Here is a 22,954-nt window from a genome sequence, read left to right as displayed (position 1 = left end):
GTGTGGAGTTTCTTAAAAACCGGTCGAGGAAAGAAAACAATAGAAAGCTGAAGGTCGAAAGGAAGTCCACGTGCGTCACTTTACCTTCTGCCCGGCTTCCTCTATTTTTCACTGGCAAACTTAGATAAAGACAAAGATAGGAAGCGTTTCTGTAATGAACAGAGGTTTAATCGGCGCTCCATCTCTTCTGGCCGGAGGAATCACAGCTGGAGCCGTCATCGGACAGATCGAGCACAAAGAATTAGAACCCGGCCGCGTTGTGAGTGTGAGTGGCAGTTGACTTCGGCCTTCGAGGCAGTAATCACATTTTTTTTTTTTTTCAGCGGGTCTCTCAACTTTCTTCTCAAACGTCGCTGCCGCTGGTTAATTAGTTTCTGGCCCGGGAGCGGGCTCGTCGCGTTGCCAGAGGATTTATTAAATGGAAAGTGAAAACAAGGGCGGCGCTGGAGCGTAAAGAAGTCGTTCGTTCGCGTGAGTACGCTTGCAGCTGAGACTTTGCCCACTGTGAAAGACTGACAGCTTTCAGCAAAAAAAAAAAAAAAGAAAAGAGAAAAACTGGAGGTTTCGTGTTGGCCACAAGCCAAGCCAAAATCGAGACACTTCAAAGCAGAGTAAGCTGTAGCAGAGGAAATCGAAGATAAATACCAAGATTGCCCGATGAGCTGTCACTTCTGAAGGAACACACTGTGTGGCTCGCTCAGGACACCCGCTTTAGCGTAAGTCCGGCCACGTGTCCTTCTTCGATCCCGTTAATAAAAAAAGAGAATAGCACTATTGCCACGTCCGGCGGACTTGGCTCGTAAGCACGTCTAATGAACCTCAGACTCGAGCTTCTTTTTCGTACATGAATGGAGCTCGCGTACGCAAGTAAAGACAATGATTGACAAAATTCGGCTAATGAATTCTGGGGCTTCGAATAAATCTAGTATCACCAAGTACAACCCCCCCCCCCCCCCCCCCCGCCCCAAGATCAATAGCGGCTATTGTGAGGATATGAACAAGATGATTATTATAACGCTGATTACTCTTTTACAGTTCGTTCATTAATATTTTTTACGACGTATACCCAAGGGCGTCCGCAGAACATTTTTCAGGGGGGTGCACCCGATGTCTGGGGATGGGGGAGGCGGTAGGTTTGTAGTTGTTTTCTACTAGGGCATAAATAATATCCGTAATTCCAAGGGGGGGCAACCGCCCCCCCTTGCCCCCCCTTCCGGACGCCCATGCGTATACCTGACTCCCCAGTTACACGAAAGAACCTTCTTTCGCTCCTGGCTCTTACCATTTTCTTTGTTCCTTTCTTTTTCTCGTCAAAATTCAGCGCTCTCGAGATACCTCTCAAGCACTGCAGAGCACGTCGCCGTCGGGGTGACCCAGAAATATTTTATTCATCAGATTACAACGAATCACCGGCGTCTCGGTTTACGAACTCAAGCTCGCCAAAGTAACATAAGGCCGCCACGTCTCCTCGTGCCTGTCTACGAGGGGGCATGTTTGTACTGCCACAGTAAAGCCTCCAGAGACGCGAGGAGGAAACACGCAACGCAAAACGGGCCCCAATTTGTTTTCCTTCGTCTTTATCAGAAGAAACGCGGCCGAGAATAGGAGAAGGAGAGGCGCTATCAACACGGACTCGCAAGTTATTCATGACCTGCCAGGCACGCGTGCTGAAGCCCCGAAAGGTCGCTGACCCCCGGTTCCGCCCCGACACCGCCGGATTACTCGCAAAGGGGCTGGAGTCTGGGCGAACGACTCTATTTTCCCAAAAGGCGGTTATTTAATCTTCATTAGAATCCTTTCCTACGGCGCCGAGCAAAAGGCCGCACAGCCAAGAGCGCATGCAAACACAAGATCCATTGTGACCCCGTGGCGGCAGTAATTTGGGACGCGTGCAAAGAACGAGCAGTGGTCGAAAAAAAAATTAAGTGAGGAAAGAAAATTTAAAAGAGGGAGGCCCGGCGGCCGGCGGATTAGCAATTTCGTTTCTCGCCCAGACGTGCGCGAAACCTGGGCAACAAGAGTCAAGGAAAAGAGGGGAGAATTTGACCGGAAAAGGAAGACCGTTCATTTGCGCAATTTTTCTAGATCGCATCGCATGAAAAGAAGGCTAATAAAGATCTATTTCTAGCCAAGCTAAAGTCGTATAGCTCCGAATACATAAAGAAAACGAATGCGTAATCTCGCTTCGAACGCGCTGACGAAGCGCTCCTTTCTATATCTTTTTAAACGCCCAGAAGAAAACATAGGTTTAGATGAAAGAGGAGAAAGAAAAAAAAAAACCTGGCTAGAGGTGCGGCTTAAAAAAAAATAATACTAACAATAGCAGTTCAATCAAGGCTCCTTATAGCGACGTGATATACATATGTACGCTGGCAGAATTTATTCTAATTAAACTAGGTCACAAGTCAATACCGGCCAGTACACAAAAACTGCACAAAATTGAAAATACAACAAAAGTATCGCTTGCAGATATGGGTAAACACAAGAATCACAACGCAGAAAAGGTGAAAATGATGCGAAAAGTATAAATGATGGTGGAGAAAACAGAACGTCAGAGTAGCGAAAATGTGACTGATATCTGCGCATAATACTTGCAGAGAAGTGTCATATAAGTTTTAACTCAATGTTTTTGTTGCTTCTCTGTTTTTTCTTTTGGTAGCCGCTGCATTTGAAACTGACTACTTCAACACAGCACTGAACCAAAGCGGTGTGCTTTCTGGTTTATTTTTTCTTTCTGCCCATGAAATTCTACTTGACGGAAAAGTTTTGTTCGGAACAAAAGAAGGGTCAGATTTTAGTTGCTTTGAAATTTATAAAACGCAAATTAGCTTGTACTTTAGTTACATGAGCTTGCGTGACAACAGTGAAAAAAAAAAAAAAAATGCTCGACAAAGGAAATGACTTATTCGGAATTCTTTCCTGCGAGTTCACAGGTCGTTAAAGACATTTCACCTGAGACAGCGCGGTCGTATTTTAGTATTGGACCAATGCTGCGACGGAAAGCATTGTAACATGCTTTATCTGTGGAGATAAACTTAGTGCAGAATCGAAACTAACAGTGCGGCGACTAATTTCATTCACCCTCAGGAGCGCAGCGACGTAAACTGTGGAGAACCTATTTGCCAATATAGTCACTTGTCCCGTTTCTTAGCACTGTTGCCCGCCTTTTACTCAAAGTAACAATATCTTTCTTAAAGGGAACGCTTCATGAGCGCTGCTAAAAGGTTAGTTTGTCTCTTTAGGTAATGCGAACCCAAGCTAGTGGAGGTATGTTTCAATATAATGTTACTGTCAATGAATTACAAAACACCAGCAAAATTATTGGGGTTTAACGTAGTTAAACCGAGAACACGTGCGAAAGCAGGTGTTCATTCTTCAACTGGAGGGGGCAATTAAGCTCCGCCTTAAGAGCACGACGCAATACCAGTAGAGGGTGAATGCACATGTGTGCCGAATTTTTCACTCTCTATTTAACATTCATAGACGGCATTGAGTCCTCATACCACTCCCAGCACAGCGGCGCAGCGGTTAAGAGATGTTCCACTGCGCTGGCAGGTGGCTGTTTCTATTACAGCCACCCGTAGGCTTTGTGCGACCCATGTTGCTCTCCCCGAGAAACCTTTCGCGCAGCTGGCGCGACGCTCTTCCGAACTTAACCGAGCTCACCCGAGTAACTCGGGTAGGCGGTTGCCAAGTAAGCCTAGCTTGCTTGGCTGTCGTCTTAGAGTTAAACTGTTCAGAAGCAGTAGAGAAACTAGATTCAGATATAGACTCTTCGTCGGTGACTTCCATGGCGAGACTCCTCGAGGAGCTCGGCACGACCGGCCACTCCTGGCTGCGGTGCAGGGAGCAAGCTGACGTGACGCGTCGCCATAGCAACGGAGAGGCTGACGTCACACCATCTGTTAGGCGCGGCGGCGGCTCCTCGAGAAGCAGGGGGGTCCACGGACCACGCGACGAGCGGTTAGACCTGGCGTAGTATTGCTTTCGCAATAAAAAATAAGGCGCTTATTTATTTAGTCGAAATGAAAGTAATAAAGTATTTCTGCGCATTTTTTTCTAAACAGCGACGATGTTCTTTCTATTCATCAGCATTATTTCTATACTCTACGCGATGTTGTGATCGGAGGCCCAGCCAGAGGTGACAGACGAGCCAGGTAGGCGCCATCGGGCTACGTTGACCAAAGGCGCTGTTTCCGGAGAACACTCAAGAAACTCTGGCGTGGGGGCGCTTCTGGCGACGACGTCGCTGTGAACAAAAGCAGCTAATCCCCTTCGCCGAAGATGCCGAATTCGGCGCTTCTCCCGCACTGCGCATTCCCGTGGACCGACGGAGACCCGAGTGGCGGCGGCGGCGCCAACCCACCGCCTGCTTGACCTGAGCAGCCCGACAAAGCGGGGGTGGACGGCTAATTCGTCCTTCCCCACCTGAAGGGTTCATCGTTGTGAGCTGTCAGCACTCGTGTCTCCCACGATCAGGGTCGCCGCATAGCAGCCAGCGACCCTGTGGGCCTGGTCGGCCCGCGGCAGACCCCAGTTCGAGACTGCAAGGCGCCAAGGTTCCTCCTTGCCTGTGCGTGTTTCTGTGGTGTGTGCGCGGCCACGTGGGGAGGGCGGAGCTTGTGAAGAGGCTTAACGCCCATAGGACACTCGACCAGATATCGGACTCCCCAGATAGGTATGTGCCTAGGGATTATCAACGGTACTTAAGCCGCAATCTGTCGTGTGTCACCGCGCTTCTTTCCTGACTTTTGGTCTCCCTGTTTATGTTGTAAATATGTAAAATAAATCTCCAAGTTTTCTAATTCTCCTGAAGGCTTCCCTCCGTAGTCTGCCCACTTCATCCTCATGCTGTGCAGTCCTTGGTCCCGATCCCCGATCACATCAGCGAACACAGCGCGTGCATGTTTCTGTAAAGCAGCTTTTGCCTGGCAGGACGCGTGAAAGAGGTGAAGCCGTCAAATACCTGGAAGGCAGCGAGAGTCGATACGAACTTAATGACGACTATTCAGTTGCATTTGATTTTACGCTGCAGAACAAACACAGAACAGAAAAAAGATAAAATAAACCTGAAGTCATACCCACATTCAAAGCTCACCTATTTCGCCTGTTTTCTTTTTGCTTCTGGCCATAATCAGCGACCTCATCTTTCATTGAGAGTTGCAGCTCAGTCACAAAATGCTTAATTACCACTTGAAGTGCGGTAGCTCAATGTTATTTACAGAGGAGTACATTGTCACGAGGACATTTTAATTTCATAAATTGCACACGTTGCTTCTCTATTGTTCCGTAAGTTGCAGAAACCTAAATGGGAGCACCGTCATCGGGCTCTCATATTCTCATGACGCCCGATGCAGGCGCATTGCTTGGAAGATGTCTGTGAACCGCACACGACGAGGTTACTTGAAACGCACTACGTATGACCAGCAATGGGCCTGCACAGCGGGGACTCGATTCCTAGATTCTAATCAATTTTGAGCCCGGGTTCATTTGTGCGCTAGCCCTTATAATGCGGTATTTCCACGGATTAATACTGTCATTTAAACACACTTACCGGAGGTAGTCTCAATTATCACTTAAATAGAAATAAAGCTTATGTTTTCCGATGAAAGAGTTCGTTTTATGGTGAAACATCCATAGGTCACGTTGTTCGCTCAGTGACTAAGACCACCACAGCGACAAAGCCGTCATAGAACAGTGTAGCGATGTAAACAGTAGCACGAGGCTTTAAGTTTACACAACAGAAGCTTAACATAAAGAGGCGAAATAAAGCAAAAACAGATGGTGGCGCCTCGTGTTTCCAGACTCAAAGCCGACGCTGTCACGATGCAAACAATGTCAGTATGATCGCGCATAGTTCTCTGCGAAAGACATTCGATCCATGAAGCTCATCCTTCAGAACGTATATGAGTTGAGTAATTTGAGAAAGCTCGAGGTCAGACAGCGAGACGCATGCGGCGCCCAACGCGTTTCATGCACGTGCTAGCACTTACACGACGATTTCCTCCACTACGCGTCACTGTGCGCAACGATTGCCTCAACTGGCTTAGTTTCCGCTTTTGTTCCCCTTGTATGCGGCCTCCCGCCTTTAAAACACGAGAACCGCTGGACAAGCGTCCCAAGCGCACAACAGCACTGTATAGAGCCGAAGCGCGGCGCGCCGTACAGCTTCGACGAGCGGCCGTTGCGGCAAATGGACCGATCAGGCCATGCCGGCGCAATAAACTTTCATGATCGAAGGCATCCGCGAAATGACTGGGCGTCGACCGCTTGATACCTGTCGCGCCTAGCAACGGCGAGTGACGTAAGATTCTTGGGCGAAGACATGCCGATTGTGGTGCTATTTTGGTTGGGGCGCTTCCTTCCAAGCTTTCCGCAGCCTTTTCTTTTTCTTATTTTCTTTATTCTTGTCTCATATCGCGTGGAAAGATTGTCTCCGTTCTGTCAGACATAGCAGAGGCCGGTCCTTGGTTATGGATCTTGCCTTCAGGCGCCTCAATAAAGGATGTCAGTCGTCGCACGCTCCTCGCGCACTAAGGAAACGCGTTTGGGCCCGCTGCTTACAGAGGGGTAAGAGATAAAAAAAAGAAGAAAAAGCAAAACTAGGCGAGGAGCAGGTATTTCGCCACTTGAGCAACAACCGTGAAGATACATGGCCGGAGGGAGGCGAGAACGACCAGCGACTTACCCCGGCCCGTGCGTTACGAGCCGACGCCTAGGGCTGTTAAGCGGCGCAGGACACATGTCGGAGGACATTTTGGAGTCATTCGCTTCAAGTCAGGCGCAAGTGCAACGTCGTGTAACGCGCACACTGAAGAACAGTAAAACGCGAGAACTAAGAGGGCGACCATTTGACACGCTTTTCATTCGCGGCTGCGGGTTCTTTGCGAACTGGAAGATTTATCGACCGTGTGTGGAAGTAATGCCGTGATTAGGGGAAAACAAAGAAATAAAACTGCCTCCACACGTGCGAAGAGGACGTTTATGTGTAGTATTAACCGCCACGTGCCGCACATTTTCTCATTTTGCGGCACGATACGTGCTGATTGTAGCTAAACAAGTTGTTATAGACTATTTTTCTTTTTTCTCGGCTTTAAAGGCCACGGAAAAAAAAAAGGGGGGGGGGGGGGGCAAAGGCTGTAAATGTCGAGAATGGGCACCACGAAAGCGGCTTTCGGTCGAGCCGGTCCATCGCGCCAGGCGAGGACGAAGCGACGACAGCGCACACTGGAGGGTAGACGAAAAACCGCGGCCGTGGTCAACGCTTTGTTTTATTGGACGATAAAACGACGTCGCGCAGCTATTAGAAGTTTTTTCGCTGCCTAGCATCCGGCTCCTCAGTGAGAGTAGATATAGAACGTGAAGAAAAAGAAAAATCGATATCGACAAATCAACACACGAAAAAGAACACCGAAAACAGCCAATTATGTGCAAAAAGGTGACGGAGAAAGCAAAAATAAGAAATAAAACGCAGGCCATTTACACATTTTGTGAAGAGCTCAGGCTCCAGACAGCGTACTGGTTTCCCTTATAGAGAAACACCCGATGCCCGTCATCACGATCAGCCCATTCGTTTTCTTTGCAGACAGGGATAGGGGTATTTTCTAAGCGTGCACATTGTCAGCCACTGAATACCCTTACACTGGGATACGGAATTGCTCGCGTTTGGCTGAAAATTCTGCGCTTGCTTAGCCTTTTAGTAATTTGTAAAAAGATCCCTGTGCATCTAAAACTGCAATTACACGTTGAAGTCAAATTTAAACGGGGTAGTGATGGAGGCGGTGGAGGCGAACGATGCTTTTGTGTTTATTCACCATGTTTTAAGTCCACAAGTGGCACTGCATGCTCTCGAAACATAGTCGATATGAGGATGATAACGATGATGTTTCAAGTACTCACATGCTGATAAAACTCAGATAAAACTCAGATAAAACTCAGATAAAACTCAGATAAAACTCAGATAAAACTCAGATAAAACTCAGATAAAACTCAGATAAAACTCAGATACCAATGTTCAGTTGTGGATACTGCACGCAACCCCCCAAAAAAATAATAAATGCAAACGTAATATCTGCTGCTCCTCTTGACAAAAAAATTACATTTGTGGTTCGAAAAAGTGGGAAGGTTGTCAGCAGTTGTGTGCCATGCGAGACTTCTGTAAACGCCGGAAGCGGCGCTGCGCATGATAAATCGCACTATCTTTCTCTAACACGTGTGCACTGTGAGACTTGTATGTTTGATACCCCTTGCACAAGAACACAATTTTATTTATTGTTTTGGATTACACTGATTTCTAATACGGCAAACCCCTTAACGAGGCCGCAGGGGGTGAGCGTACACAACCAGTGCATTCAATGGAAAGCTACCGCATGAGAAGCACAAAACAAAATTTACATGGCGGCACGAACAGGTACACCTGTCTGGAGCAGCTTAAAGGTAACGCAGAACATAAAATTTAGGAATGGTTTTATATTAGGTTGTAAAGAAGAAGCAATCAAAACACGACGGAGTGGAAACGTACTCGACGCAAAGGCGCAAAATGCAACGATATGAACAATACAAAATAAATCCAAACTTTTGTTCATACACAGTAAATGTAAACCAAGAAGCAAAATAAGGATGACGGAAACGCAAGCGTGCTGTTTGTCCTGAAAAAATTATGATGTAAAATTGAAATAAAACTCAACTATTCGTTGTGAATATTCACCACCCCAATGTGTATGAATAAGATCGTTATTCGGAATCGGTTATGGCCTCTATCTTTATACATGCATTAATCAGACCGCCCACTGCACACTCGCTCTGTGCTCGGGCGAAGCAATAATAGAAAGTAAAAAGTAGGGATTGGAAGAACCCGGGTCACTAGGGCGACAGCGAGCGACCGGGTGATCAGAACAGTCAAAGCGTGCAGAAAATTGACGCCCAGTTTTCCGTTGCGTGAAGCAGGATCGCGCGGCTCATTTCGCCTCTACTTGGACGCTTTCGTGACCCACCCCACTAGCAGAATTCCACACGCTACTGTGAAGAGATATTTCACGGCTACACAAACCTACCAGTTCACTTTCTACATCGTTAAAACTTCCCAGAAGCTTGTTCCCATTGCAGACGCCATTCGAGTGGCAGGTGCTTCCCCCAGTGACTCTAGTTGCCCCTGCTGCCCAGTGCACACGTCCCATCTTTATCAGCCCCTTCGTGAGCTAAGGTAGACCGCCAGAATCCCGCTCAGTACCCGAGAGAATAAGCGCACAGCCATCAATCTTCGGCGCCCATTTCTCACTTACCGGCGCCCCGGCAGGTGACTATAGCTGGCCCCACTGACGTGCTCAGCGATGCGCTTCCCACCGAATCCTCACCGCACCCATCCACCAATGGGGATCATGACCTCCAGTCGGACCTCGCAGGTCGCCGCTTCCTTATCTGCCTTCGGCAAAAGCACGTTCTGTTATTCCCCCGAGTTCTTTCGCCGCTCCATCAGGACTGACACGTGAGAGGACGGCGGCCGCCTGACGTCTCCGAACGAACAACACCATAACTCCAGATCTGCGCGCCAAATGCTATCGCCGCCCACCTCCAGACCCAAAATGATCTCTCTCCGCGCCATCAGCGCCACCTCGGCCGCACTGAGCGCACTCCCCGTCCGCAAGCCAAGCTGTACACTGACGCTCGGCAACTCCCCTCGGACGTGCTTGGAGGCATTTTTCTCCGCATGTACGCGGCCACAAATACCAACACCGACCTGATGTGTTCGGAAAACTGCGAGCATCGGATTATGGGCCCACAGCGTTGCTGCCAACTCATCAGTTACATTTGAGCTATCGAACCTGCATGGTTCGCTATGCGATTCTGTGGGCATCTATGAGACCATCAGCAGGCCCAAGCCTTTCAGAGTTCCTCGCTTCCTTGATACATGGCCATGATTAAGAAGTTCGAAAGGTAGCTGCTATGATCTACCGCAATTTTTTGAACGAAAAGTGCAGTCGATGTTACCTGCCGGACAGCACACTCAACTGTAAGCATCCAAGCAGGCCACTGTTCATTAATTTATCGAAATCTTCAGAGTCAACAGCTCTCGTTGCGAGTGAGTATAATGATTAGCTTTGCCTCTAGTGGCGTTCTGAATATGAGGCGCCGGTGTCAGCGCTGGTCACGTTGCACCGATTATTCTCTCACCAGCTTACCGAGTTAGCACAAGAGACATGCAAGAACCCTCTCTCCCTTTTTGTGTTGCTCCGACCAGCAACTTAACGTACCTTCTACAGACCAAAAAAGTAGTACAATGTGAAAAGCACATTTTCGTTAACCTGTACAGTCAGCGAAGCTCCACGATGCGGCATATAAACAGGCCCACAGCGAGCGGCATGTTTGACACTCGCATAGAGTGATTTCAGTGACCCGCTTGGGACTCTCGTTTTCTGTCACCCCATACCAGTCGACAGATCAACAAAGGAGCACGGGATTTGAGTGTATTTGGAACTGGCTCCGGCTATTCTTGACATTCTCGACAATACTTTCAACATTGGCGGATTGGCATAACTGCAAGCAGTAATTGTAATGAAAGGACCTTTGCAAAAAAAAAAAAAAACCCTGCAACAGACGCTGAGACGGGCGTAACTCTTTACCACTTCCAAAAACACAGCGTGACTGCACCCACATGCTTACTTTACTCTCCAAAGGTAAAAACTTGCGCAAACAGTAGAAGAAGAAGGAGACGGTACAACAGGACAGAGCGCAAACTTCCAACTTTACTCGAAACATCGTGTTGTTGCGGTCTTGCTTCTGATTACGTAACCACGAGCACCATCTGCCGATAAGCTCTAGGACGACGACGCTGCCACGAGTGAAAACATCCACTAGATTTTCTGGAAATATCCATGGTATACTTGACTTAATCAAGAATAGAGTGGACCGAACCAGTTTTTCTCGAGAATTGCATAGGTATATACCGGGTGTCCCAGCTAAATGTATCCAAACTTTTAAAAAAGGCGAAGTGTCCAAGTCCAGTGAAACTAACTCAAGGTTGTTCATAGTCGCGTGGCCTAGTCTTGAGTATTTTTTTCGCTCTTCAAAGTTAATTAATTAGTTAAGTTTAATTAGCTAACTTTTTAATTATTGACTTCAGGAAGAAAGTGTCAATGCAAAAGTTTTAGATCGCCTCGAAAAACCGCTAGTAGTGCTGTTCCCGTCAAGTTACGATTTACGTAGCTTCATTTATTGGCCTTAAAAGAAAGTTGTCACGTGACCAGCTGCTCGCTCACTTCTCTGCCCCAATGTGCACTCAAAGTCTCATCGAGTAGAGGACTTCAGAAAAAACGGATTTTATGCTTTAAGGCGCGTCTTGGGACGTTGAAGTGGCACAGTTGTCATGTGGAAGCCTTTTCTTATTGTGCGGGTTATGGTTACAGGCCGGTAAAAAAAACTACTTTAAGTAAATATTACTTTGCTGCAAATGTCTCAGTAAGCTGTTCCTCAAAGCGATCTACAACTTTTCCATTGACACTTTGTTTCTCAAGTCAATAATTAAAAATATAGTTAATTAAGCTTAACTAATTAGTCAACCTTGAGGAACGAAAAAAATACTGCAGACTAGGTCATGTGACTCTAAACAACCCTCATTTGGTTTCAGACGGCTAGGGCATCCCGTGTTTTTTTAAAAACTTGGTTACATTTAGCTGGGACACCTGGTATATGCTGGTGGAGGAATTCCTACTTCATGTGACCTTAAATTGAGTCTTTGCTCCTCCTATCTCTTCAGAGCAGTCGCTTCAGCCAATTGCAGCCGCCAGGAAAAAGCAGCCGCAAAGACGCGTCGGTAATTCTCAAAACTTCCTGTATCGTAGAAGACAGAAAAATAAGAAAGAAGACGCGTCCCACGTCGCATATATCAGAGATCTGATGAAAGCGCCGAGTGGCGCTAAAAGAAGTCGCTCGCCGCGCGGGGGCTTAGCGGCAGCGTTGGTCAACCGCAGAGTCGGCTACAGATAACGCGGGCGGCCGCTAAGGCGGCGGCCGTCCGACTGCGCAATTACAGCAACGTCGAACGACGATCCGTGACCTTTTCTGGGATTAAGATCAATTTCGACCGGTCGCGTGACAGACGGGCTCCGTTGCGCAACGGGGCGTAACTCATGAATGAAAATAGACGCAAAGAGAAGAGAGGGAGAGAGAAACACGAAAAAGAAAGAGGACGATACAAGGGGCAGCACGCTGCTGCTTGCGGTAAAACCGCGCCACTACCAGCGGACACCGCAGGTTGGGAGGAATCGATCCTACCACGACCAGAGCAATGTGGGTAGAGAGAGCATTCTCCATCGCCACGCAACTTTTACAACTTTTAATTCCCCTACATGCTTCTAAACGCTTTATTTTTCTTCTCTGTGTTCACAGAAAAGAACACAGAGACAAGTTTTGCAAGCAGCGAAGCGATAAGCGATCTAGACACAGATGACCATTTATGACGATGACAAAGAAGAGAGGGCAGATAAAACTTCACACCGCATCTTTCTTCCGAGCTGATGAGAAGCAGCTAAGTATTCTCTATCATGGACCGCTTTCGCACGCGGCACCAACAGAAGAGGAACAATTTAGAGTAGGAATTCTACGTATGTCAGCTTCAAGTCGCTGGGTTTATTGGCTTGGGCGAGGAATAAACTAAGCGCTCAGCGCTGCCGAAAAACGAGAAACGATATGGCTCGCTTATAGGACTGTATAGGCGTAAGGAGGACATTGGCCTCTGACTTTATAGTCACTCGTGGCGATGCAGCTTATTTTAACACCAGCTGCGCTTGTAAATGACAATACTGCTGCTTGCGAAATTTTTTTAGAGCGGTCTCGGCCATTCCTGTAGGCTCACGAAGGTTGATAAAACATCAAGCGTACGCTCCCTTTTTGGCGTTTTGAACTTGCATTCCGAATAACACGGCTAGAGGTACTTCGACCAACCTCAAACGAACCGTCAAGTTCAGCTCTTGTGCACTACCATAAACAATCTAGCGTCTTCTCCTTGAAAACCTCGTGTTTGTTTCGAATCAGGGTTACGGGAGCAGAGCTCGAACACCGATGCAGTCGAAGGAGGCCTGAAGGTGACCTCCAGACTGCTGACCCGGCTGAAATGCGTTTTTTTTTTTTTTTTGCCAATTGCGAACTACAGATGTCTTAATGCAGCCATTTTTGACGCGTATATACGGTTTAGTGGAGATTTCGTGGTCTCTGAATAGATATAAAGCTGCTTCTCGGGCTTTGTGGCGCGGTTAGCTTTTTGCCATTCAGAGCAACACGGTGGTCTTAATCGTCACCGAGCGTCTGCAGCAAGGCGCGCGGCTTATCGATAGGGTGGCAGTATGTCTTCGTCGCGTTTAATATGTTATCCTTGGGTCCATGGTAGCCAGCGGGATACTGTTTTGCACTTGCACGCCTTAATTTGCTTGCGCTGACGTACTTTGTCATAAAGAGATTCTTCCACTTAGCCCCACCGTCCCCTCCCGGAAGGGTTGTACAATAAGCGTCGGTCTGGCAGGTGTGCCCGGTGTTTCAAATTATTCAATACAGATTTGTCTTTGAAAAGCCCTGAGAGGTACGTCAGTGCAGTTCGTGCAGGTGGATGCTACAGCATGGCGGACGTTATGTTCCTGATAGTGCTATATAACTGAAGGATTAATTAATTAAATTTAAGTATCAACTTTTCTATTTCTGATTTTAGGGGCAACATTATATTGCGAAATTCAAGGCAGGGAGTATCGCAGGTGAGCCCAGTTTTTTAAATTTCTTAATCCGCAATATGGTTCGAAATACCGAATGTCAAAAATACGCATTTGAAAGGTAAATGAGTTGGCTTTTCCGCATTGCACATTCACAAAATGGTGTCGGTGCGCGTATTTTTGCCGCGGATATCACTTTAACTGCTCCTACGTCACGAAATACACAAACATTGCCTGCATTTTCTGCATTAGAAATGCGGGCGACGCCATTTTATAAATGTCAAACGCATGAGAGCCAAATCAATGAGCTTTCAAAGGTCTATCTTTGACTTTCCATATTTCGAATCACATTACCGATTAAGAAAGTTTAAAGACAGGGCTAACCTTCGATACTGACGGCCTTCAGTTCGGCAATAGAATGTTTCCCCTAAAATTAAAACTAAAAATGTTGATTAGTTAAATTTAGTTAAATGATCGTTTTATTATATAGCTTTATTAGGTACCGTCTTTGTCAAAAGTAACCAGGCTTCATGTTTTGCTTCTAGCTTGTATAGTGGAGCCCTTGGGGCTTCCCTAAAGATCAAAAGGTGTTGGAAGGTAAGAAGACCCCCATTCCTTCCCTTTAACGACCATTTCAGCTTCAGGGAAGCTGTAAGGGCTCCACTGTACGAGCTAGAAGCAAACCATGCAGCCTGGTTACTTTTGACAAAGACGGTACATAATATCCGCCATGCAGCAGAATCCAACTGCACAAATCGCATTGTCGAATCTCTCATGGCTTTTCAAAGAAAAATCTGTATAGGCTGTTTTAGAAACACACGGTAGATATCAATAACGAAGTAGTAGTGTTTAAACACTGCTCCTCTTTGGCGCTCCTCGTCTACACTAATTAAGTCGTCATATGAGCCGCAAGCCTCCGAAAGGCTGTCGTTCTTCCGCATACATTTTCTGCACTGTCTGCACCGACGATGGTTTGCAACATACAAGGCGGGAAAACGTAACACGCACCGCAAAGAGAGGAGCATTCTGGATTAAGTCCGGCTTCATGGCGGCTTGCAAGGTGCTCTAAAACGCCACGAAGTACGCGCGCCTGTTTCTGCCCTTCGACACTACGAACACATGTAAGTACGGAAACGCGTGTGGAGTCAGCGTCTTCGCTCGGATACAGGAGTCTCGTACTCGGCGGCGGAAAGCCCGAGGCTCGGTTCAGACTCGTGCCAGAGGCCCGACGCCCCACTGCGACGAAGGGAGCAGCATCCGGAGCATGCGCGACCCGGAGTCGCTCCCAGCCCTCCCGGCCTCACGTGGCAGCCCTCGCGGGGTCACTGGCTCGCGCCCCGACGAGACTCGCTGGCTTAACGCACCCGACACGACGCCAGAGAAGCCTAAGAAATTTTGCCAAAGTGCTTTCTGCGCATTACAAATCCACGAGCTCGGCTCGAGCGCCGCTTTGCAAACTTAAAAAAAAAAAAAAATCTCGTAAGACTTGACGAAATGCCAGCACGAGAGAGGGCCACGTCACGGCTGATTTGTCCTTTTGCTCGCGCTGAAGGCAGTGCACCTTTCCTCCCTTTTCGCGTTGCTGCAACTGCACATGGGCCACGGCTCGGTCGCTTGCGCCTGAAGCAATGCCTCGGCGCTGGTGCACTGCTAGAGTGCGCTTCACAGGGGGAGCTGCGGAGGCCAGGAGGAAGAGAGGGGAGACCACCGGGCTGCAGTGCGGCTCCCTTGAGGGCGTCCTTAGCGCCGCCTGGCGCACTGACCCAGCTAGCAGCTCCAATTTCCCTCCGCGCCGCCGCACTGCCTGAGCGCAGCCTCGCACTGTGCGCTCGGCGGCTGCGCTTTCTCTGCTTGGCTGCGCGGCGAGTGGTCCGCAGTGCACTGCGCTACGAAGCCTCCCTCCCTTTCCTCTTGACCCCTCGGCTTTCATCTGGCGGACTCAAAGGCTGCAGTGAATCCCGCTTTTAAAACGAATTTCGCCTTCCCAACAGGCACTCGCAATTTTGCTTCTTCATTTTTTTTTTCGCTACAGGGCAAGCGCTGGAAATTTTCCGTCTTAATTTTTTTTCTAGCAAAGACTGTAATCCAAATAAAGGTTAGAAATTAGCTGGTTCCTTTAAAGACAGCAGAAAGGACTTCTGGGCCTTGTTCTAAGTTATGAAGGCGTCGGAATTATTTCTGGGCACGGCGCCGCGCGGACAGGATAACGTTGCCTAAGTCAGTTTCCATTCTGCTTTCTTAAATACATGTCGCGTACAGGAAAATTCACATCACAGTTTGACTAACACCGCTCATCCATTCAGGCCTCCTGTGTGACCTGATGACTGTAGCACACACAAACAGAACGACGGGTTTTAGGCGAGCTGAATCCCTTCAGCGCGGAAACTATGTAAACCAATAAACGGCTTTAAAAATTGAGAAAAGGCCGGTTAAAGGGACTCTAAATTAAACTCATTTCCATTTCGTCGTTTTATTACACATGACCCCTAATGTGCCCTCTCGCAATTATTTCCCTGTTCCCTCTCAGCACGTAAAGCTGTTAAGCCAAGAGATGTGAAAGTTAGCGAACGATTTCGCATTTTGCGCCATCGCAGTCGAGATCCTCATGCGAAACTTGCAGTCACAAAACCGTGCACTACGATTGGGCCGGCCGCGTGTGACGACTGCAATGTAGTCTTTACTTTTTTTTTTTTTTGCAGCTGTTCAGCACTTTGTGCGCTCCATTCTATTATTCACGCACATTTAACGGTTCCGCTTCAAGACAAAAAGTATCTCGTTGCACCATGGTCCGTGTGCTGTTATTATTGAGATATACAGTCCAGCCTACTTATAACGAACCTGACGGCCTCATGGATTGCGTTCATTGTATCCGAAGTTCGTAGCAAGCGGAGTTCTCGCTTTAGAGCTAAATATGCAAAGACAAGCAAATGTAGCGTTTATTTCTTTAAAAACTTCCGTTATGCACATAAGCGGGGGTTATAGTAACGGCGCTTTCCAAGCTCTCCAGTGGGGTCCTGCGCTCCTTGTCGAGACCATTGCTACTGACGAGCTACTTTAATAATAATAAGAATAATAGAGCAGCGCGTAACAAGACAGAACAAAAGGAGGAACTCGGAACGACCCAAGCGCTGTCAACTGTTTAGTTCTCGCCGTTGCCACATATACATACATGAACCACAGCAAGAAATTGGAAAGAGCGATCAAGTTAGTTGATACAAGGAATACAACTGAGCCTTTTGCTGGTTGCCATCGATTTAGAAAAGCGACCTCTTTTGCTGATAGTGCCAGTGATGCCACTATCACACGCTTGTTGCCTGCACGTAAAATATTCAGAGACTGAATAATCTCTCTAACATGCTTATGATTGTGGCGGTTGATAATACACAGGGTCATGCACTGCTTTGGACGGCCTTATTTTTTAGACTGGATCTTGCAGTGGCGATAGTGCTGGCTTAGGTGACCCAATTTGCTCTCATCAACATTGTAGTCATGTTCTTTTAACCTGCTATTAACACATCTCCCTGTCTGTCCAATATACTCATGTCCACAAGACACGGTAGACAACACGGTACACGGTAGACAACACCCTCTTCACAGTTGACAAATCGTTTCTGATGGTTAATTACACATCTTTCTATTTCATGGTCACCGCACGGATTTGTCTTTTTGCAAAGCATGCTGAGCCGCCGCGGTGGCTCAGTGGCTATGGTGCTCGGCTGCTGACCCAAAAGACGCGGGTTCGATCCCGGCCGCGGCGGCTAGAATTTCTTTGGAGGAGAAATTCTAGAGGCCCGTGTACTGTGCGATGTCAGTGCACGTTAAAGAACCCCAGGTGGTCGAAATTTCCGGAGCCCTTCACTACGGCGTCTCTCATAGCCTTAGTCGCTTTGGGACGTTAAACCACACAAAACCAAACCAAACCAAACCAAACCAAAGCATGCTGAGAATACAACTTCAACGCCTGCTCGTTTTCCTATTTTCTTTAGGTTATGAGAGGTCTGATGAATATAAGGGATGACTTGCGATCCTGCTGTTCATTGGTACCTTCCTGCTTGTCGAACCGTCGTGCTTTTTTTCATTTTTTGGAGCAGGCCTTCCGCCAGAGGACCTTTAGGGATGCGGTATTTCATATCGCGATTGGAACTTTCACGGCAGCTGTTGGGAGTGTGGCATCCTCTTCTCCGGTCGTCGACAAGGTTTTATGAATGCAGCGGCGAAGCTAGCACAGCGGACGTGTGCTCAGACCGTAGTCTACTGCCTGCAGCGCAGCAGGTAGATAGGCGATTGGGAAGGAAACCCGACGCCAAGTGACCGGCTCGGCCGGCAACGCATCCCACGTTACTGGCATAAAATTTTTACATATCGCTGCCATTGATTACCGACGGCGTGCAGTAGTTTCTTCTTCAACGCCGTTCCTGTCCTGCGGCCACTACGCTCCTGCATCGACTTCAGACGTTTTGCTTAGAGCGCACACACGAATGCATCAATCGACCACGTAGCCCGTCGGAGCGCGCCCGGACGGCGGTTAACTACAGTCTTAATTCCACCTATATTATTTATTGTTTTTTGGTGGTCGCCACGTTTCTTCTTAAAAGGGAGGGGGACCACGGAGCTGAGAGACGCATCCTGGTCTGCGGGCTGTGGAGAAGCGCGCGTATTTAGACAGCGGGACGACTTCTCCTCGGCTCCTCGTTCGCTCTGACCGAATCGTGCAGCCACCGTTGTTCGTTACATCTGAGACGCAGTGCTATTGCCCTAATACAAATTTTTACCGCAGGACCACCATCGTTCGTAATGAGCGAGCGTTCGGTATAAATGCGGCCGTTGTAAGCGGGCTCGTCTTAGTTTACGACGAACGGCCGATGGACTCACTCGTTTCGAAATCGCCATAGATCTCAATACGATAAAGGCGATCCGCCAGGAGAGCTTAATGTTGACACTAATTCCTTTCTTAATAAAGCCTTGTTTTTGATTAAATCTGCATCCTCCTAAGGTAATTTATCGGCTTCATATGGGATTTTATATCCTCTTCAAGCCCCCTACAAAAACTTCACTCTACCGAACGCCGGGTCGAACGGTTCCTATGCTATGTTTTCTTTTTTTTGCGGAAGAAAAAATTCAGGACAAGTATGAGTAGTAACATCGACAGAGGAGGATTACCGAAAGTAACGTTCTCGTCGAGACTGTTGAAAACTATCACCGAGACACATTAACGGCGCACTTTCGCCGCGCAAATAATTAAACCAGCCCGATATTAAAAGGAAAACACTTTTTACCTCAACTCAGAACCAAACATCCTGCTGCTCGCGATACTGCTGACGTACGGAATTTTGCAAATGTCCTCCATAGGGGCTGCTGCCGCCCGCCACGCACGTCTTGGACTGTCCTGTCCTGTTCGAGGTTTTTTTGAAAAAGAAAAAAGAAACTGTTGAATAGCGCTTTTATGCCGCTCGTGCAATGAGTGATCTGCGCGCAAATACTTCAAGGAGCAGATAGCGGCTGCGACGGCTAGACACGCGCGAAGACGGCAGCGTTCGAGCGGGGTAGCCATGGATGCGATAGGCGGGAGGGAAGAGGGGTGCAGCGCGCCACTTACCGATAAGGTAGGAGTAGCCATCTAGTCGCAGCACGCACTTCTTGGTGGCCTCTGGCCGTCGGCTGTTACCGGTCATGAGCGGCACGCTGTTGGACTTCTGCAGGGCGTCTTTTCCCATGCGATTCTGGGCCAGCAGAGAGCTTTCCGGGGCGCCCGGGCCGTCTATCTGCATGGTAGGCCGGCCTAAGGGACCGTCCCCGCCCTGGCCAGCCGCCGCGGGGACATCACGCTCTTCTCCTGCGAGCGGCCGCGCACCTTGAGCGCACTCCCCCAAGGGGGGGCTTCCCCCCGCCGCCGCTCTGCTCTGCCGCCGCACCCGCCACCAACGCCACAGCCGGGACGCGCGCTACCATCCAGCCGCGCGCGCCCACTGCAATCGCGCACTGCAGCGCCACTGCCGAAGCTGCTTTCGCCAGAAGCACCGAAACGCTGCTCGACGACTCGCAAAGGTATTGGACGACACCAACGTAATCATCCGCAAAACACCGGTCACTGAAGCAGCTGAACTCGCAATCATCAGCGGTTAGCATGACTCGCGTTTATACCCCCTTCCTTCGCACCCCATTTTTTGAGCCTTCATTTCTCTTCAACTCTGTGTCCACCGACAGGCTTACATCCGGCTCTCGGCTGTAAGGCTTTTCCTCTGTCTCGGGTGTCCTCTTCCACCGTCTATGAGGACATGTGGACGAAAGTTATGGTTATCAAAGTTTTTGCGATGGCAAGAAGTGAAAACACGGCGCCCTTTCACACCAGCGTGAAGACGCTGCTCACGGTTGTCAACAGCAGACATACATAGAGGCAGGTGGGAAATCGTTGCTTTCACGGCGGCTGTAGCCATTATGCAATTGCATTCATTCTACATCACTATGTCAGAAACTTTCATTTATTGGAACGGCGCTCGTTCATGATACTTGTTTCCTTATCATCGTACCGGGAAACGCGCAAAACATAGAAAGCCTGCGGCATGTAGCGACGCCAGTCAGTCACTGTTCCGCCAGCGCCCACTGCGTCCAGCTGGTGGCATATATTCTCTACATGACTGCTAGGCCGGCGAGTTGGTGATACATTTTCCAAAAATAACGGCGCGAAAAACCGCGCGTGACAGTGAGGTTGCCTATCTTGACCCAACATAGTAGCACGTGCCTTGTGGTTTTGTTGTTCGGTTGTTTCCCGTTCCCTGGCTGTTTCCTGTGATTATACTTTAGTTGAGAGTCAGCGCTTAACCTGTGTCTTTCTAACCTTCGTCCCCGTTTTTCGCGCTGTAATTTTTTGGAAAATTCTCTCCATACTGATTGGCCACTGGCGGCATCATCCTCCCTCCCTCCCTCCCTCCCTCCCTCCCTCCCTCCCTCCCTCCCTCCCTCCCTCCCTCCCTCCCTCCCTCACTCACTCACTCACTCACTCACTCACTCACTCACTCACTCACTCACTCACTCACTCACTCACCCACTCACTCACTCACTCACTCACTCACTCACTCACTCACTCACTCACTCACTCACTCACTCACTCACTCACTCACTCACTCACTCACTCACTCACCCACTCACTCACTCACTCAAACTGCTATGACTTCTGCGCCGGGATTATACCGATCGTGACGCAGCGCGAAACCTGACGAGAATTAAAATGTTGAACCCCAGACTGGGAGAATCGCGCCCATCTGGAGGCGCCGCACGGTTGCGGCGCAGTCGACACTCGCCTCAGCCACCGCGGTTAAGCTTCGCTTTTAAGCGGTACGGGACCCTGCGGCGACGTGACCAGAGTCGGGGACAGACGTGACACCGGAGACCTGACATGTGATTTCGCTTAAATGGGACACCAGGCGCGGATCGCCTGGCCGCCGCCGCCGCGGTCGTTCAACTCCCCAGGCAGGCACGGATCATGTGTGCGCACCGGAGGACGGCAAGCGAGCAAACCCCCTCTTTTGGCGCACACCTAAAAGCACGCGCGCCAAACGCGCACACACAAAGGCACGTGCGCGCAGGGCGAGATAGACGCCACCGCACTTTACCGGGGACCAATTACGCTTATGAGGGAGGCAGCGTCAGTTTCGGTGGCGCTACAAAAAGGCAAAAAAAAAAACAACACAAAAAGCGCGTGCATGAGGGAATCCGCGCGTATCCCCCCCCCCCCCCCCGCGTTCGTTTCCTGTCACGGAGCGAAAGGGCATATCGTATTGCGAGGGCGAAACCCAAATATTGCGAAAGCGGGGCCGATGTGCAGCGACGACGGGCGTTCGGCTCGCGCTTCGTTTACATTACTGCTAAAAATTACTAATGACAGCCTCCGTTTCAATCCCGCGCTCAGATTGGCCGCACGTCGCGATGGCTCGGCGGGATTATGAACGCGCCGACCGTCGCTTGACAGGCGAGTGCTCGAGGGGCTTCACTCTCGCCGAGGCTGAATGGGCATTCCGTCGACAGCCTTTGAAGCGCGCCAGTTTTGAGCGACGCGTAACTTGCTCCCGAAGTAAACAGTTGCGGCAACTGAAAACGCCACATTCCTCCCTTTAGGCTTACGCGCTAGCTACGGCCTTTGCGACAACGTGCACTAGAAGGCATTCTATAAGTCGAAAGACCGTGCCGCAAAACTCGTTGCATCCGCGGCAGCGATAGCTGTTGCTCTCCGACATGCTTTTATTAAACTTTTGTGTTCGACACAAGAGTCGCGCGGCTCGCATACACATATCACAACACGCATACACGCGCGCAGACGAACAAAGATTAGAGCGCTTTTTTCATGGAAGCCAAATTTGACATTCGACGACGCGTACGCGAAATCTTGCCGCACTGAAAGAATTCTGTTCTGCAGCGAAGAAGTAGTGAAAAAAGAGAAGTAAAAACTTAGTTCAGCCGTGATAACATGGATGCAACAAAGAATGGAAGTCAGAAAGATCCACGACACACACACAAAAAAAAAAGACCGATAAGAACGATTTCGAAAAAAAAAAGAGAGAGAGAAAGAAGCACGGTGGATTTCAAAACTGCGCGCTCCCTTGCACTCTTATCTGACTGACGTCGACCGAGAAAGAAGCGAATGCATGCTGCATAATACACATTACTATACGCGTTCGTGCTCGCCACGGTCGCGTATCGGCCCGCGCTCTTCCTCTTCGGTTTGGGCCAATCCAATGACGACGAAAAGCAGCGGTGTGCCCGAGCGGCGCGACGACGAAGGCCAGATCCGACAGGCATGTTATTGTCCGAACGTCGCTTCGCTCGATGTCTTTCTTCGCGTGTATAGCTCAGCGGAACTGCCAGCGCTTCTCAGAGGGAAGCGCCGATAGAGCTCCGACCCCGATTCGAGCTTTATTTTTTTATTTCCGGCGAGAAACGCTCGCAGACAAGAACGAAACACGCTACAACACGAACGCATGAGGTACGCATGCACAAACACGCAGTGCAGACAACTGCATGCTACCGTTCATCCACTTACAAGTCGGGACGTTCGCGAAAAACAAAGACCGGGAGACAGGTTTTTTTTTTTCTTTTTGTGGTGAAACAGGTGACAGCTTAAAAGGCGCGAAATGGGTCGATTTTTATCGTTGTCGTTGTTTCCTGAGAAAAATAGCTGCCCGCCCCTTGCCCTTCCTTTAGACACGACACGAAAATGGAAGGAAAGCGCTCCGGTCTTTACTGTGACAGTTTGTAAGAGCTTGTGC

At 48.9% G+C, this 22,954-nt stretch overlaps 1 protein-coding gene across 9 annotated transcripts in view; it reads right to left on the bottom strand.

The window, feature by feature from the left end:
* Positions 1 to 22,954, bottom strand: part of LOC149350220 (dual specificity calcium/calmodulin-dependent 3',5'-cyclic nucleotide phosphodiesterase 1C-like) — a 779,369-nt gene that overhangs the window by 127,736 nt on the left and 628,679 nt on the right. The window contains exon 2 of one of the 9 annotated variants that reach the window (XM_089579198.1): positions 19,291 to 19,527. The exons of 7 other annotated variants lie outside the window; for them this stretch is intronic. In XM_089579198.1, the coding sequence (XP_089435324.1) occupies positions 19,291 to 19,462 (172 nt within the window). In that variant the 5' untranslated portion in view covers positions 19,463 to 19,527. The remainder of the gene's footprint in view (positions 1 to 19,290; positions 19,528 to 22,954) is intronic. One more of the 9 variants, XM_089579199.1, reaches the window with a different exon arrangement.

The sequence above is a fragment of the Amblyomma mixtum genome, chromosome 3 (genome assembly GCF_055824585.1).
Source record: "Amblyomma mixtum isolate Tamu chromosome 3, ASM5582458v1, whole genome shotgun sequence".
NCBI lineage: Eukaryota > Metazoa > Arthropoda > Arachnida > Ixodida > Ixodidae > Amblyomma > Amblyomma mixtum.
This window is presented reverse-complemented; position numbering and strand designations above follow the sequence as displayed.